The following is a 16,055-nucleotide window of genomic DNA, read 5'->3' on the forward strand; positions in this document are numbered from 1 at the left end:
GTTCATTTAGGAGAAAAACATTTTTAAATCGACCCAATGTACAATTTTCAAAGATTTTCAGATATAGTAAACATAGGAAAAATGTCATTAATAAATAGACTGTCGATTGGTCCTTTATAACGTTATTACACATATTTAATAACTGTAACAATTACAATAGTTTTGCTAAAAGTATTTTTTATGTTTCAGGAACATCAGAACACCCGTCGGGTAAGTGTTAATTTTTATTCATTTTAAACCGATCGTAGATCGACTAGGTTTAGAAATCAATATTATTTTATTCTTAAATTTTCCTTTCTTGTATTTGAATTCTTTCCAATTTATCTATTTTTTTCTTGAAACTTTTACTATCTGCTGTTGAGAGCTGATGAAAATGATCCCTAAAATATTATGTGATCATTTCTCAATTCTGTTGTGGACTGTATTTACATATGCTTCACACAATAAATCCATGTTATAGAGTATTAAAAATTCTGACCAATAGGACTCGCATTCCTTCTTGATTTATTCTTCTCAACTCTCAACAATAGATTATATATCTCTCCTTAAGTAAATAGTTAGTTATACAATCTTTCTTCTTTATTTTTACAATAAGTATTACAAAAGATATTATAACAATAAGCATTGGAATAATTTTCTTCGTTGTATTAAAGTATCTACCATTGAAAATTAAATTATCTCAATGCTTAATTCTCAAATACGTTTAACTCGAAAAATATCGTGTAAACAAAACCACCTGATTGAAAGAAAACCAAATTTGGATAAGAATTTATATTTATATAATTTACATATAATAGCTGACTTCCTTTTAAAGGTTTTAATATTTACATTCATTTTTCAACGAAAGCTTTGCCATCAATTTTTTAATCTTTTCGTACTTGGGCACACTATACGACCCATCTACGATACACTCCTGGCCAAAGACACAACGGACCAATAAGATTATCTCACCATTCGATGGTTCTGTTTACACGATATCCTTAGAATTGAACGTAATATACAATCATTTAAACCGATAATACTATACCACCATCGGCAAGAATAAACGCAAACGTAAGTAGAAATAACGAGGAATGGACAGACACGTTAGCAAAGTCGTACTGATTTTCTCGAAAACAAAGCCTCGTATGAAGAAACGTTATTCTATATTTTCGACTTATTTTTGCACAATGAATCACCCTATGATACATTGTATCACTAGTTCGTATCCACTTTATATTATACTGCTAACTTCCCAACTTCGAAAAATACTATTGTTACAATTTGCTACGACAGCAAACAATACTGGTACACTAGCAATCTACAACGATCTCAGAAAGTCGAGTACCATACTTGGAAATATCCTGGACAAAATAGAATAATGGCGTAGCAAATGGAGAATTCGTGTCAACGATAACAAGTTTACACAGCTCACATTTAGTTTACCGGAACAAAATATGTCCGCTGACAAACTATGAATATCGCAAATTAAAATTGTAAAATACTTAGAACTGCATTTATAGGGAAGAGATGACGTACAAAAATGATCTCGAATCATTGTACTCTGAATCTTGTACTGATCAGTGTACTCTAGTTAAACAGAAAGTCGACAAGAGTGGTAAACATTCCCAATTAAAAATAGAAGATAAGATTATAAAGTAATGTTGGAACAAACATACATATGGAATTCAACGATGGAGTTCAGTAAGGACTTAAAATATTGAAATTTTCCAAAAGTTTCAGCCAAAAACATTTAGCCTCGACCCTAATATTAAAGACGTTAAAACATTCGAAACTTATTTCCAAGACTCTCACTGATCGAAAACTTTTTTTCATGTAACATTCTGATGTTCCTTTACATTGTCTTTGAAAATAACTGAAAATTTGCGTTATTTTGTAGTTACTTGCTTCTTGTAAAACTCCACTACATTTCTGATCGGATGTAATTACATACGGCAACATTTAAAAATTCTAAAATACGACAGTTTTCCATAAAAGTTCACATTAATGTATACGATCGGAAACTTTTTGCCAGGGATTGTACATTGTTATACTACTGTAGAAACTGATCACTTGTCGCATTTACCGATAATATTATTACAGTAAATAACAACGAATTGAAATAAAAATGCTCGATTCCCAGTTTCTGACTTGCATACTGTTTCAGATTTTAATGTTGCCCTCGTGGCAAGGCTGACGGCCTCGCACCAGGCGCCAACTGGAAATGTGCGCCAAATAAACTGTTTTTTTCTTTTTTTTTCCTTTTTTGCTCGTTTCGAGATTACACCGATGCCTCTTTCGTTCCACGCCAGGCGCCAAATTGCCTCGACACACTATTCGTTCTTCTCCGTTTTATCTTTTCCCTTTTTCTTATTGTCTGTTTGTTTTTCTCCATTTTTTTTTCTTTTTCTTTTTTTTTTAATACTTTTCCATCGACTCGTGCCACGAAACAACCGAAGGAAATAATTTCAAACTCTTCGCCTGGCGAACAAACGATGCAAACGTGTTGCAAATACGCTGCTTTGTCTCGAAGCGATCTTCGACGATCTTTCTTGTTTCGGTGTAGAAGATTATAAATAATTCGGTGGAGTGCTTCACTTTGGTCCAGTTCCAGATGTATCGTTAAGCATTCGTTGATGCCTGTCATCGAAGCACCACTTACATGTGTATGAATTACGCGAACACCGAGTAACCCATATACGACAGAAGCCCAATTTAATCCAAACACAGTTTTGTGTTTATATACTGCGTATGCGTGCGTCCGTTTTCAGCACTGAATCCTGCAAATCTGGTTATAAATGTACACTCTAATCGAACGAGGTATACATATCGACATTGTACGCCTATTATGCTAACATTCGAAAGTCCGAGGTCGTGTATTACGGTTGCAATAATTCAGAAAATCACTCAGCACGTAAACGACAATATTTGAGTTATTTACGATTGAAACGATCTCTGTCGAGTATAATTTTATTTTCAAGAAGATAAAAATATCATGTATTCGATAAGTTTGAAATTTCGTTAATTTATTCGATCTCTTCCTCGATATAATTTCATCTATTCGAAACGTGAGAGATCACGAATGTATAATCGTATCGAGTACGATCGATTTTGTTATAAATTGAGAAACAACACACTTTGTATACGCGAGGATAAAAAAATATGTATGTTTATTTCAATGTAGAGTACCCACCTTATGATATCGTATAGGGTAAATCATTTAAATGGAAACACTTAAACATCTCCTTTATTTATGATTCTATAAAAAAGCTCTTGGAAATAGAATTACATCGTTTAAAGGGGCACACTGTAACATTAACGTTAGTCTTTTTCCAAAGTTACTTTTTACAAGAATTTAAGACGATCAATATTTGTTTAAATGGCACTCTACATTTTTTTCATATCCTTGCAGAGCATAAAAAGACAAAATTAACGACCCGATAAACCATATTGTTCTAATCTTATTATAAATAATTTTTGTACATTTTCTAACTCGTGTAACGTAATAGAAGTGTATGTTGTATTAATTCCGTACCTCGTATCATAAGGTATTGTAAGTATATTAAGATAAACGATATTTTTCTAATTTTCCTCTCATATAGTAATCCAATGCAGTGAGATGCTGGAAAATTAGTTGGTCATTCCATTATTTCCTTTCATACAATTCAATGTTCAGGAAATTGAGTATTTAGTTTTGACCTTGATATTCTAGAATAGTGAGCTGGACACCAATTATGCTGAGACGACATACATTGCACGACATTAATTGTATATCTTTTAAAAGATACGTCAACCCTTGATCGAGAAATTTAATATATTTTTGCCTTGTAAGCAAAATATATTATTGCATCCTCCCTTTTATTGCACACAACTCTGCACCTTACGTCAATAGTCTGGTATTTGGTTCTCCAATTCTCTTATCCATCTTGGATCATCAATGGACTAGTAATGCATATTATGCAAATTTATTTGTTCGTGATTCGTAATAGAAGCTTCATCGGTTGAAAAGAAACTTTAGAAAAGAAAGCATTATCTACTTCTAATTAATGTGACACCCATTGACAAAAGCAGTTCTCAATGTATGCTTAGATGTAAAATGGTTGAAATTTCTCTCGATGAAGTATTCGCAAAATACTTGACTTACTAATATTTACTATTTACTCGCTCGAGTTGTCGCGTACTTGTATGCAGATCGTAAGACACTGCACTTAAAACGATAATTGCATTTGCTTTGTGCAACGGTACGTTCATTTGGAACGATAATTTCAATGAACTTTCTCAGTGACGAGAATCATAACATAAACTCTTCGGTATAAATTCATCGAACAGTAAATGTTTAATAACGGTAAGACGTAGCAATGTAAATTTTTTGAGATTGAGCAATTAAAATAGAATAATTTGTTACGTCATTGGGTTTGCTTCTTTTTATGTTGCACAAGAATATGGAAAAAGAATATAGAAGAATGTATGATCACCGATATTAAAAAATATCAATGACCCTAAACTCTCGTAGAAAAATGACCTTGAAAAAATAATAGCACTACAATTACACCTGTACCTTCGAAGAGTGCAAATTTATTTCGAAGAGTTTTTTCATAAAACCACAAATAGATATTTAAATTGTTCTCATCTGAACGATCCACTCTATATAATGTAATGTATTATAATATGTTCCCTTTCGTTAATGTGACTAATTGTAAGTTCTAGTGGTGAAGCAAATCATCGATTTACGAAATATTAGTGAAGCTAAGAAAGAAAGTAATCTTGACTTTTGCAATTTGATAAGTTGCCCCACTCGAAAATAATAAATCATACATAAATATTGAATAATAAACCATTTATATCTAATATAACCATATATATCCATATATGTCTATATATCCATATATGGTCTATAAATATAACCATTTATATATCCATTTAATGTCATTGTATTTTTTTTTATCCAAAGTTACATTTCTTCATATAAAAGAACAATAAATACTATAACAACGGTGAACGTAATGTCAAATTTACATTTAAAGGGAAAAAATGGTAGTATCCGTTTTAATAAGGGAAACGAAGATGTTGAATATCTAAATATAAGTGTGAAAAAGAAGATATTGTCAAAAAAAAATCAAGAATAAAGATCGAAGCTGTCTGTACCAAAAAGAAATAGTGAAGTGAAATATGTATTTTTCTTGAAGGAAAACAAGGAAACTTCATACATGTATTATGTTATTTTAAAAAGGGATAATCAAATATATGAACCTCTTTAAAATGCAGGAGAGAAAGTAAATATGAATATTTTATTCCTAAAAAGAAAGATAAATCAAATATAACCTCCTAACAGGAGGAGAGGAAATCAAATATATTATTTTTCTTATACCCCGAAATTCCGAGGGTAATACGACAACTAAGAAATATATATAAAGTGAACATTTTTCGTAAAACTCAATAAAGCTTGAAGAATGTCAAAATGTAAACAAGTTAGGGTATGTAAGTAGGGCAAACAAGCAGCTATACAGTAGTCAATTCAGAATCAGCAGTCAACAGTTGAGCATCGCTAGGTCTGGATGTATTCGGAAGGGAAAATGTTGTCCTCTTCTTCAAATATTGTTAAGGGACATTGCTTGTAACCAAATATCGTTTGGAAGGTTTCAATATTTTATTTATTTTTCGTGGAGTAGGTAGTACGAGGCTGTCCAAATCATTCACAAAATTATCATCGTAAGAATTCAAACATTGAATCATAAACTTGATCCTATATTAATTTCCTGTTATTTAAAATTAATGAAATAACAGTTACTTTTTAAACTCCTTCGAATATTGTGAGGCATACGTGTACATTTAGTTTATAAATTATTTTAAGTAACATGTAAATAACCACTGGAATTGCGAATAAGTGATACAATATGATAACATGGTCGCAAGTTCGATAGATATCGTTGATCGTTACCAGTTTGAATTTTTGTTTCTTTCGAACAAAATAGTTAAATTATTGTGATTTCCGAGCCAGGAATCGCGATTTAACCGACGAGCCGATTTTTATAATTCCGTCGTCCCTTTTAGGAATATTACATTTAAATTCATCAGTCGTAGCGGTAACTATGCACTATGATAATAATGAATTGAAAGGAGCTATTTAATTTTTATGTCGCATTTATGATCTCATAAAGTGAAATTCATGACAGCATCTGCTTTGTTCTGCTTCAGGAGTATAATTCAATTTTGAAGTATTATTAATGACGGTAATGAAGTAATTGAATAATGCAAGTGGAAGTATTATATATCGTTCTAACCGCTCTTACTCGGTAAGTGACCAACAGCAATACCGGACAGTGTTTTAACGGTCTTACCACTGAAAATGAACAATCTACTCTTTTTTATCGTTTAAATTATAATTTAAACTTGGAATTTTTCTACAGTACCTACAGTACTTTTTAACATAATTTTTACTACGCAATCTAACATTTGTTACAATGTGCTATACGTCTCGGTTTCTTCTTATGAATATTAATTGGTTGTTCGATAAATTTTATCGTTCGATAAAAGTTTCATCGAACGACAAAACCTATCGAACAATCTAGTATATAAAACTTTCCATTTACGATACATGATCATCTCCAATCATATATCAACAATGGTTGACTCAATCAAAAGCTTGAATTGACCACTATCCTGGTTTTGATTTTCAATATCGTAATGTAAAATGCAGGTTATGTCGTTTGCCTCTACAAAGAGATACAATATAGCCGATCGAGTTATCAAAGGCTCGGAATCAAACTGTAATAGGTCGATGGGACGAATTAAAACGCTACCTTCCCCGGTTACACGATATCGATCGGGAACGATCGATTTATATATAAGGAACAGCGTTTTATATATAAGGAACTATTACATATTTTCCAAAATGAATACAAGCAGTGGAAAACATTTTTGAATTGACAGGGGCGTAAAAGAAAATTGTTACAAATATATCATAAAATGTAAATACCTCGAACATCTCTTTCTATTGAAATATCAGGTCATCCTGTAAGTAACGTCGTTTTCTGATGATAATTTTCGTTGAAAGAAGTTAATACTTGCGTTTGTTTTCAATCATCGATGTGTCGATTGTCATTTTCTATGACCTTTTCCCATTTATCGGTCAACTTTTTGATTCCGTCTTCGAAAAATTTCAGGATTTTAAATTAAAAAACTCAATTAATGCTGATTTTACATGCGCGCTATTGTTGAAATTTTTGCTAGTTAGAAAATGTTACAGTGATCAAAATAGGTGGTGATCATTTGGTGCAAGTAGTGATCGAACTGATACTGATACTTTTGGTATTAATCAATGCAATACCAAAATACTCAGTAAGAAGTATCGATATATATCAAAATTTTAAGTACTCGGTATCTATTAGGCGGACCGGAAAGTAATGTCGTTTCCCGACATTAAATTCAAATACATAAATTTTTAACGAGTTTTTATTTTTAATCAATGATATAATCACCCTCATTATCAACAACCTTTTGCCATCTAGTGTGCAAATTTTCAATGTCGGATCGATAAAAATCAATTGGTTTTTGAGCAAAATATACAGAGATGGCATTTTGAATATCATCCAAATTTGCAAATCTTTTGCCACTTAGAAAGTGTTGAAGCGATCGGAATAAATGGAAATCCGATGGTGCAACATCGGGCGAGTATGGTGGGTGAGGCAGTACCTCCCACCCCAATTCATTAATTTTTGCCAAGGTTCGTCTTGCGCAGTGCGGTCTTGCATTATCGTCTTGCAGAATAACGCCTTTTCTGTTGACAATCGCTGGCCACTTTTCAATTAAAGATTTATTTACACGATCTAATTGTTCACAGTAAAGGTCTGCATTCACAGTCTGTCCAGGTTTCAGCACTTCAAAATGAACAACGCCGCGAATACTCCACCAAACACACAAAAGGGCCTTTTTGGGGTGTAAACCTGGCTTAGCAGTACTTTGTGGCGATTCATTTGGAGAGAGCCACTGCCTTTTGCGTTTTGGATTATCATAAAGAACCCACTTTTCATCTCCGGTGATCAAGCGATCAAAAAACGCTTCTGTATTGTGCCGTTGAAGCAATAAGTTGCATGTGGTGGATCGGTTAGCCTTGTTCTCTTCGGACAGATTATGCGGGACCCAAACACCTGCTCTGCTTACTTTCCCAATCTGCTGCAAATGTTCTTGGATGGTCGACCAAGGTTGGTTAAGACTGTTTGACAATTCCTCGATTGTCTGACACGGATTTGCTTCCACTTCCGCACTTAACACGTCATTGTCTAACGTTGTTGGTCTTCCTGATCGATACGAGTCGGAAAGATCAAAATTACCGGATTTGAACTTGGAAAACCACCTTTGGCATTTACGAACGTCTAATGCATTTGGATAAACATCGCAAATGTTTTTGGTAGCAACTGTTGCGTTACTACCCTTGCGAAACTCAAAAAGCATGCAATGCCGGATATGTACCTCTTCTGGTATTTGGCTGGCCATTTCACCCAAAATTGTAAAGAAAAATTTTAAATTTAATTATTTACAACTAAACAAGTCACTATAACCTCAGAATGTCTTTGCTACGACTTTAATGTACACAATGAGCTGACAAATGACAATCAAATAGTGACATGCGCAGAAACGACATTACTTTCCGGTCCACCTAATATTTTCGATAACGATATTTCAGGAATTGATACTTATTTGATACTTCGATATTAGTATCGATACCTCTTTGATACCTTACAAAAGTATCGATACCCGTTTGAGATTTCTATACAAATTTCAATACCTGTTTCATATCTTTCGAGTGTCTATAAATGTCTTTCTAAATGTCTATTCGACATTTCACTAAAATATTTATATCCACTTGATACTAAAAGTTATTAAAATAACAACAGCAAGAATATTAAACTAATTCAATCGTATTTCATGTTTGTTAGTCATATTTGTAGTATTGTCAGTGATGACTGCAGCGATTTCGCATTCTATCCTCTGTTTTATAAAAACTTCGTATAAATAATTATCATAGCCATTCGATTATTCGTTAATTTAAACGTTTCGGTGAAATTTCAAGTGGATATTGAACATTTCGAAAAATATGAAACGGGTATTGAAATTCTCATAGATTGTCTCAAACGAGTATACTCTCGTAAAGTATCAAACAGGTATCGATAGTTTCATAGAGGTATCAAACGGATATCGATACTTTTGTAAGGTATCAAACAGGTATCGATACTTTAGATATCTACATCTTTGATATTATTCGATTTGGTATCATAATTAGTCGGCTGTTATCGACAAGTATCAATTTGATATTGATCCGATCATTAGATGCAAGATCCGGAGAGTATGGTGGATATGGCACAATTTCCCAATTAAAATTTCCGATTCTATCCAGTATCAACAACAACCTGTTCTTTCGCTAAAGCTGTTTGTAAACGATCAAATTGTTGTCTATAGATTTCTGTCGTTACAGTTTGATTTTTATTTAAAAATTCCAACTGAATGATTCCTCTAATATCCCACCACACGCGCAACAAAACCTTTTGAGGATGAATTTTGAGGTTTGGTACATGATAAAGTTGATTGACCAGGTGGTAACCATTGTCCTTTGCATTTGGTATTATTGTACAAAACCCACTTTTCATCACCACTAATTTTCATACAGATCTGTCGACTCGTTCGTATATTTACAATTGTTCAAGATTGAAGTGTCATAGCATTTTTCTACAATGAAAAGAATGACGAAACTTATTCAACAACCTAGTATATTCATCTTCAAATTCTAACAATTGTCATATATATATATATATTTTTTTTTTTTTTTTTTTCTACACGCGTATATCGAACGCACAAAATTCTGTTTCCTTTCAAGAAAACTTGTTCCACCAAGTTTACAAATCACCGTTACAAAAGTTTTCGTTTCAAATTACTCTCTTCAATTTGTACGTTAAAAAGATAATAACTTTTCAATTACAAGTTCTAATTGAAACAGTGCATATATTGCACTGTCGTCAGTGAACATCGTCTCGTTCGAATGATCCTTCAAGATCGTTCGAATGTCCTCCCGGGAATGAGAAACACCCGATGATTCCCTCGACCGAATCGTCTGCCCCTCGTCCTCGCAAGGAACGACGAATCAACGTTTAATCAGCGCCTTTTAAACGGCCCATAGATAAGATTCGTAATTAGTTATAGACGTTGCTTTGAGGCGGCACCGATTCAACCTCCCGCACCCTCGACAACCCCCATCGAGGTTTTAACCCGGCTGGCGTTTGTAGGTAATTCGATTTTCCGGCTGGTGTACGGTCTGTTTCTCGTGAAAAGCGGCACCGACCGCGTCGAAGACTGCGGCGTACCTCGGCGTCGCTTGAAAAATACGGGGTGAGGCATCATTCGTGGACCAGCCCGAAAGGGGGCTGATTCCTCGTTCGAAAACGAGCCGAAAAAGTTCAACGAATTTGTTTCACACGGAGCTTAATTATCGCCAGGCTCGACTTTGAAGATTCTGCTGGCCGCGCGACCGACCAACTGTGCAATATTTGTGCGATGATTTGCGAATTTTGGTACGGTCGAATCGAAAGAATAATTGGCCATGGGAAACCACCAAGTAGAATAGAGAAAATTCGTTGTACATTCTATCGAGCGATTATTAGCGACGATACCGAAACATGATCGAACATTTGATCGTTCGTTCGCGAGTATAAAACAAGTCCATGTTCTCCGATCTTGAATACGATAGGTGCTAGATATATCAGGTTGTTCGATAAGTTTTGTTATTTTTCCATTGTAAAATAATAGTATGACACTTTAACTTTGAACGATAGTAAATGTACGAACGAGTCGACGAATCTACACGATACTTCACACGTGTTTATCAGAGTGGTACCATCTTTGGAAAAATAAAACGACAAACCTAATAAATTTCTTATCGAACGATGGAACTTATCGAGCAACCTATTCATTTGAAACAAGAATTTATCGAATACGAATTTCCTGCAAACTTTCCAATCGTACGATGTTTCCGATACTGTACTCGTTGTCAGAGTACCTAGAACGATACAGGAGTAACGTAAACAGGGGAAGGTATCGTGGAACTTCTTTCTTCGACTATAAGAAACGTAGTTTTATTTCGTAGACTTAATTCTCCAACACGATGGAGTACGAGCGCACTGTAATAGATAGATTGAAAATTGATTAAACGAATCTTTTGATAAATGAAACGAATGCGACGAATCCAGTCTAGCGAATCGATAACTTGACTCCAATAATTACCGAAACTTATTTCGACACATTTTTATTCGTAAAGTCGCATTGAAGAAAGTGTGCGTACAACGTGGAGCTTTGGTATATATTAGGTTGTACAATCAGTTTTGTCATTCGATAAAACTTATCGAACAGTACTAGATTGTCCATAAGTTTTGTCGTTCGATGAAACTTATCGAACAGTAGTAGATTGTCCATAAGTTTTGTCGTTCGATAAAACTTATTCAACAGCACTACATTGAACGGTACTGTTCAATAAGTACTTGCAGCACTTGCAAATCGCTAAAAATAAATTGATCGAAGTTTCATCGAACGAAAAAACTTTATTGCACAACCTATCAGTTTCGGGAGGCATCAAACAAAATGGTTGCTCCTCCACTAATGTCCGTATACTCTTTTGATCCACCAAACAATAGATAACACTTACTGTGAGTTTCGTTTAATCGTAAACGTTCAAAGATTCGACAAATAGGATTTGCATTCCTCCCAGAGCCAAATATTCGATCTGCTGTCGTAATAATGGCGACTGCTTCGAGACTTCGTAAAGCAATGTAAATGATTAAAATCGTTACTAAACACATTATTAAGATTCAACGTGACATTGCCAATAATCGATAAATAAGTATTAAACTAACTTATTTAACGATACATTGCTAATTTAAGTTTCCATTTTCATTGAGAGAATAAAAATTCTATTATAGTATTTCAATAATATTCAAGTTTGTTCGATTTTGTCCCTCTTGAGTGAATACACTTCTTTGGCGATAAGACAAACGATGTAAATTCCTGTTTATTGCTCCTATCTTCGAAAAATTACACAAATTAGAATCTTCGGTATCGCGAATCAAACGCAATAATATTCTACCAATAATACATTCTATTTTCAGACTCGTCTCCATAACAATCGATGAAAATATTTTATTTCTCGAATAGAAATATTCCAATACTCTAACTACATTCGATTCTCGTACAATTCTTGTACATTCGAATAAATTTGTATATTCGTAGCTATAACCCAAGTTACTTTCCATTGTTGTCGAACAGATGCACGTATATACACGACTAATGGACTAAACATGCGTCGGTGTGTTTCGAGTATCCTCCGTTAACAATTGCTTCGCACGGCGCAAAATACGCGTTTTGCAATTATTTTCATCCACACGACGTACCAGCAACGTGATTTCGTTGCTCCATTCAGCGGAATAAAACTTCGGCCACACCAGCGAACGAAATCGGTGGGGTATTGTTAAAAAAAATTTTACACTTTCTGTTCCCATATCTGCGGCTTGTCAAAGCGCAGCTGCCACGTATAAACGGAATTGCGTTTCACAAAAGCATGAAAACGGAGACGCGGTTAAGGTAGAACCAGCAAAATTCGACCATCGAATCACTTGCAAATTCTAACCCAAATTTTCCGTCCGACGAAGTCGGCTGTTCCCGACCCCGTTAAACAAAAATACGCTCCGCTCGTTTCCCGTTTCGAAGTCGTCAAACATCTCGTGTGTTTAGCGTTCCAATTCTTCGCGAATTAACGAGGGTCCACATTGGATTCGCGCGCGAGAATCCCAACTCGTGGAAACTGCGAAAATTTTCGCCCCTGTTTTAAAACTAAACCCCGATTTTATTACGGGAATTAAATCGTATTAAAGTCACGGGCTCCTTTCGGCGTGTATTCTTCCACTCACTCCTCGACGATCCCCTTAAACGTTGAAACTTAATAGAAACGAGTAACATACGAAACACGATAGAATTCCTCGCGAGCTTCTCCATATTTCTGAACTGCTCGAAAGAAAAATTTGAACGTGTTCTTTCTTCTCTCGTTTTATCTAAAAGAAAATAGGTAAATAATGCACGAATAACTCAGTTAAGAATCATAATATCGACGATGGAAGACGAGCAATTATTTATAATTTAGCTCCTGTAGATGGATAACCGAGTGTGTAACTTGTCGCATAGGAAAACAATTTGAAACCGATAACGCAAACTCGGTGAAAGTATTCACGAGCATTAATGTTCCGCGTGCCCTTGTATTTAAAAGCTATATCCAGTTTTGTTTTTCACCGATTCTTTTAATAAAATGAATTGCAATCGAATCGAAATCAATTGGCCGTTCGAAGTTATTAAGGGGTTATCCCTACCATACCGCTTGCTCCTCCCATCGATTTACCTTGTAAAGTGGCCTTCAGATTGAAATTGAGTTTATAAATATTTCTCGATGTTTCGTGTACTTTGCTCACTCCTCCATAATTGTAATTTTTTTTATTTAGTTTTCAGTTTATCCGTTACTTAAGATTTGAGTCGATCGATTAAAACGCATCGTATAATTTGCGAGAACACACCGATCGAGAAGAAAATATTCAATGCGTGGTATATTTCATCGATGAAATTACCAGGAACTCGAAAAAAGGTCGATGATAAATACAGTGTAGAGGAGTGAACCTATCCCTAACGAGGGGCGTGGCTGTCTGCAATTGTAAAATATTCCAATCGTAACGTATTACAGCAACAGCATCGAAAAGTATTCTTAAATTGTTATAAATGTCACAAAGCGGACAAAAATGACGAAATAAAGTATTTCCCTAGCCTAACACTGTACACGTTCTGTCGAAACTCTTTCGTACTTCCAACAGGGCCATATACGTAACGATTTGTCGTACGACTTATCATACGACGACCCCACACACGTTACGATTATCGTTCGAGCGGACGTATCGAACAAATCGTACGATAAATTGTAACGTGTATGGCTCGTATAAGTCATCGTTGGTAGTGTAGGTACCGTACCGGTAAAAGTTACAAAACTGTAAACATTTTTCATTTGAAAATGGAGAAAAGTCGTGCCCAGCTATTTTCAAACCGTATTAGAGACCGCCTCCCAAACATCTTGATAAAATATTGCAAAACTACGGACACACCTGCAACCTTCGCCCCGTTACGATATAAATTTAAACTGTAACTGAAACTTGTGGATAGAGATCAAACGAAGACGACGAACATGGAAAATTACAAACGAAGAAACAACGAAACGTCGAATTACGAAAGTATTTGATCAAATTTGGTATAAGGGGAATGTGTTGAATTCGAACGAAAAGTATTAATTAAACGTCGCGTCATTTGCAAGCTGTTTTTGCAGCGAGGTGTTATATCAAATAGTTGCAACATAGATATATCTTTCTGACGTTTGTTTCCAGTATCGTGGACAAAACGTTTCAATTACAACGCGTTCAAACTATACTAACTGTATAATAAAATAGGTTATGCTTTTTTATGGCACATAAAATTTTCTAAGCGTTCCGGTAAGTCTATATGTACAAAATTGATATAAAATAAAGAAGAATTAGAAAAAGAAAATAAAAGAGTAAGAGAAAAGATTATTCACCTTCTCTAGATGTAAACCTGGTATGTAAACCATTACATACTAATCACTCTGAGCAGAACTAGCTGTAAGCAATGATGAATCTTCGATTGCATATATCTAAAAAATTATTGAATAGCGATCCATATAATCATATATCTTCAGCAACAGGAGAGCAAAATCTACCATCCTGTAAAATTTAAGGCTTTGCACTCTCCATGTGAGTCAAATTCTGAGAACCGGAAGAAACCTAGAACTTGGGCATTTTCTCTTGCAGAAAAATGCTAATCGTTGATCGATAGGCCCTTTGGTCTACTCTATAGTATATCTACTATATAATATGTCCTGATGTGCGATGCGAAAATAATAGTTGCTAATTTGCAAACTCGGTGAAAGATACTTTCAGGTATCGCTCCACTTCACATTGTGAAATCAATCGTAAATAAATATTGAATGAAATCAGTCGTATTGTATACATTGCACTTTAATACGAATATATTGACAACTGAGATTGAAATCTTATATGGATTGAACAGCAATCTACTATCATTTCTACAATCTACTATCATCGTACTAAGTCGATACGATGGTTGATAGTCAAGTCCTTGGTTTCACGTGTTTATGCTTCTTATATAGTATTTGAGCGATCAACGAGTGCACCAATCGGATATTAGCATTTTTCTGCAATGAAAACTGCCTACTTTACTGATTTTCCCAGGTTTTTCTAATCTATCAAAAATGTATTATTGACACTATTAAGGCACTTCTCGGCGCTGAAACTCTCGCTGTCTCTAAGAACCTTTCTTTCTATTGTTACACCATAACATAGTACATCTATTTTATACAACTTCTGTACAAAACGTGAGAGAAAAAACTTTCAGGATTCGACCAACAACCACCACAATAACTTATATTAAAGTTAATCATATTTGAACTCGTCTGATTTATTTCGATAATTACTCGAGATTAATTTCATCTAAAATCAAAGTTCAATTTTCTTTCGTTAAATTTCTATAGAACAGCTACTAGGTTATCCAATAAGTTTAGTCGTTTTTTCCATTGTAAGAAAACACTGTAACACCTCAACTTTGAACAACTGTAAATATACGAACGAGTCGAAAAATCTTTGGAAAAATAAAACTACGAACCTGATAGCTCAATTTCTTATCGACCAACAAAACACTTGTATTGAGCAACCTATTATTACTCCGTTTGACACTTACACAACAAACATCCCTACTTGAGTATTACGTTTTGCGAACAATAGAGAGTGTCTAACGGACGATTTTCGATGCAAGTATGTCGTTTGATACTTCATATTTCGTTTCAAGTCTCGAACACGTGTAAACGGTCGCGATAACGAAACCGTTAAGAGATGAATGTAATTTTTCTTCGAGTCCGGGCCAGAACAGAAAATTGCTCCGTTTAAATTCGATAAGTTAGTTTCCAAGTGTATATA

At 34.5% G+C, this 16,055-nt stretch overlaps 1 protein-coding gene across 3 annotated transcripts in view; it reads left to right on the forward strand.

The window, feature by feature from the left end:
* The window catches only part of LOC143151337 (uncharacterized), a 658,936-nt gene that overhangs the window by 578,464 nt on the left and 64,417 nt on the right, over positions 1-16,055 (forward strand). For all 3 annotated transcript variants that reach the window (XM_076320379.1, XM_076320380.1, XM_076320381.1), the window contains one exon: positions 190-210. In XM_076320379.1, the coding sequence (XP_076176494.1) occupies positions 190-210 (21 nt within the window). The remainder of the gene's footprint in view (positions 1-189; positions 211-16,055) is intronic.

Source organism: Ptiloglossa arizonensis, chromosome 9 (assembly GCF_051014685.1).
Source record: "Ptiloglossa arizonensis isolate GNS036 chromosome 9, iyPtiAriz1_principal, whole genome shotgun sequence".
NCBI classification, from domain to species: domain Eukaryota; kingdom Metazoa; phylum Arthropoda; class Insecta; order Hymenoptera; family Colletidae; genus Ptiloglossa; species Ptiloglossa arizonensis.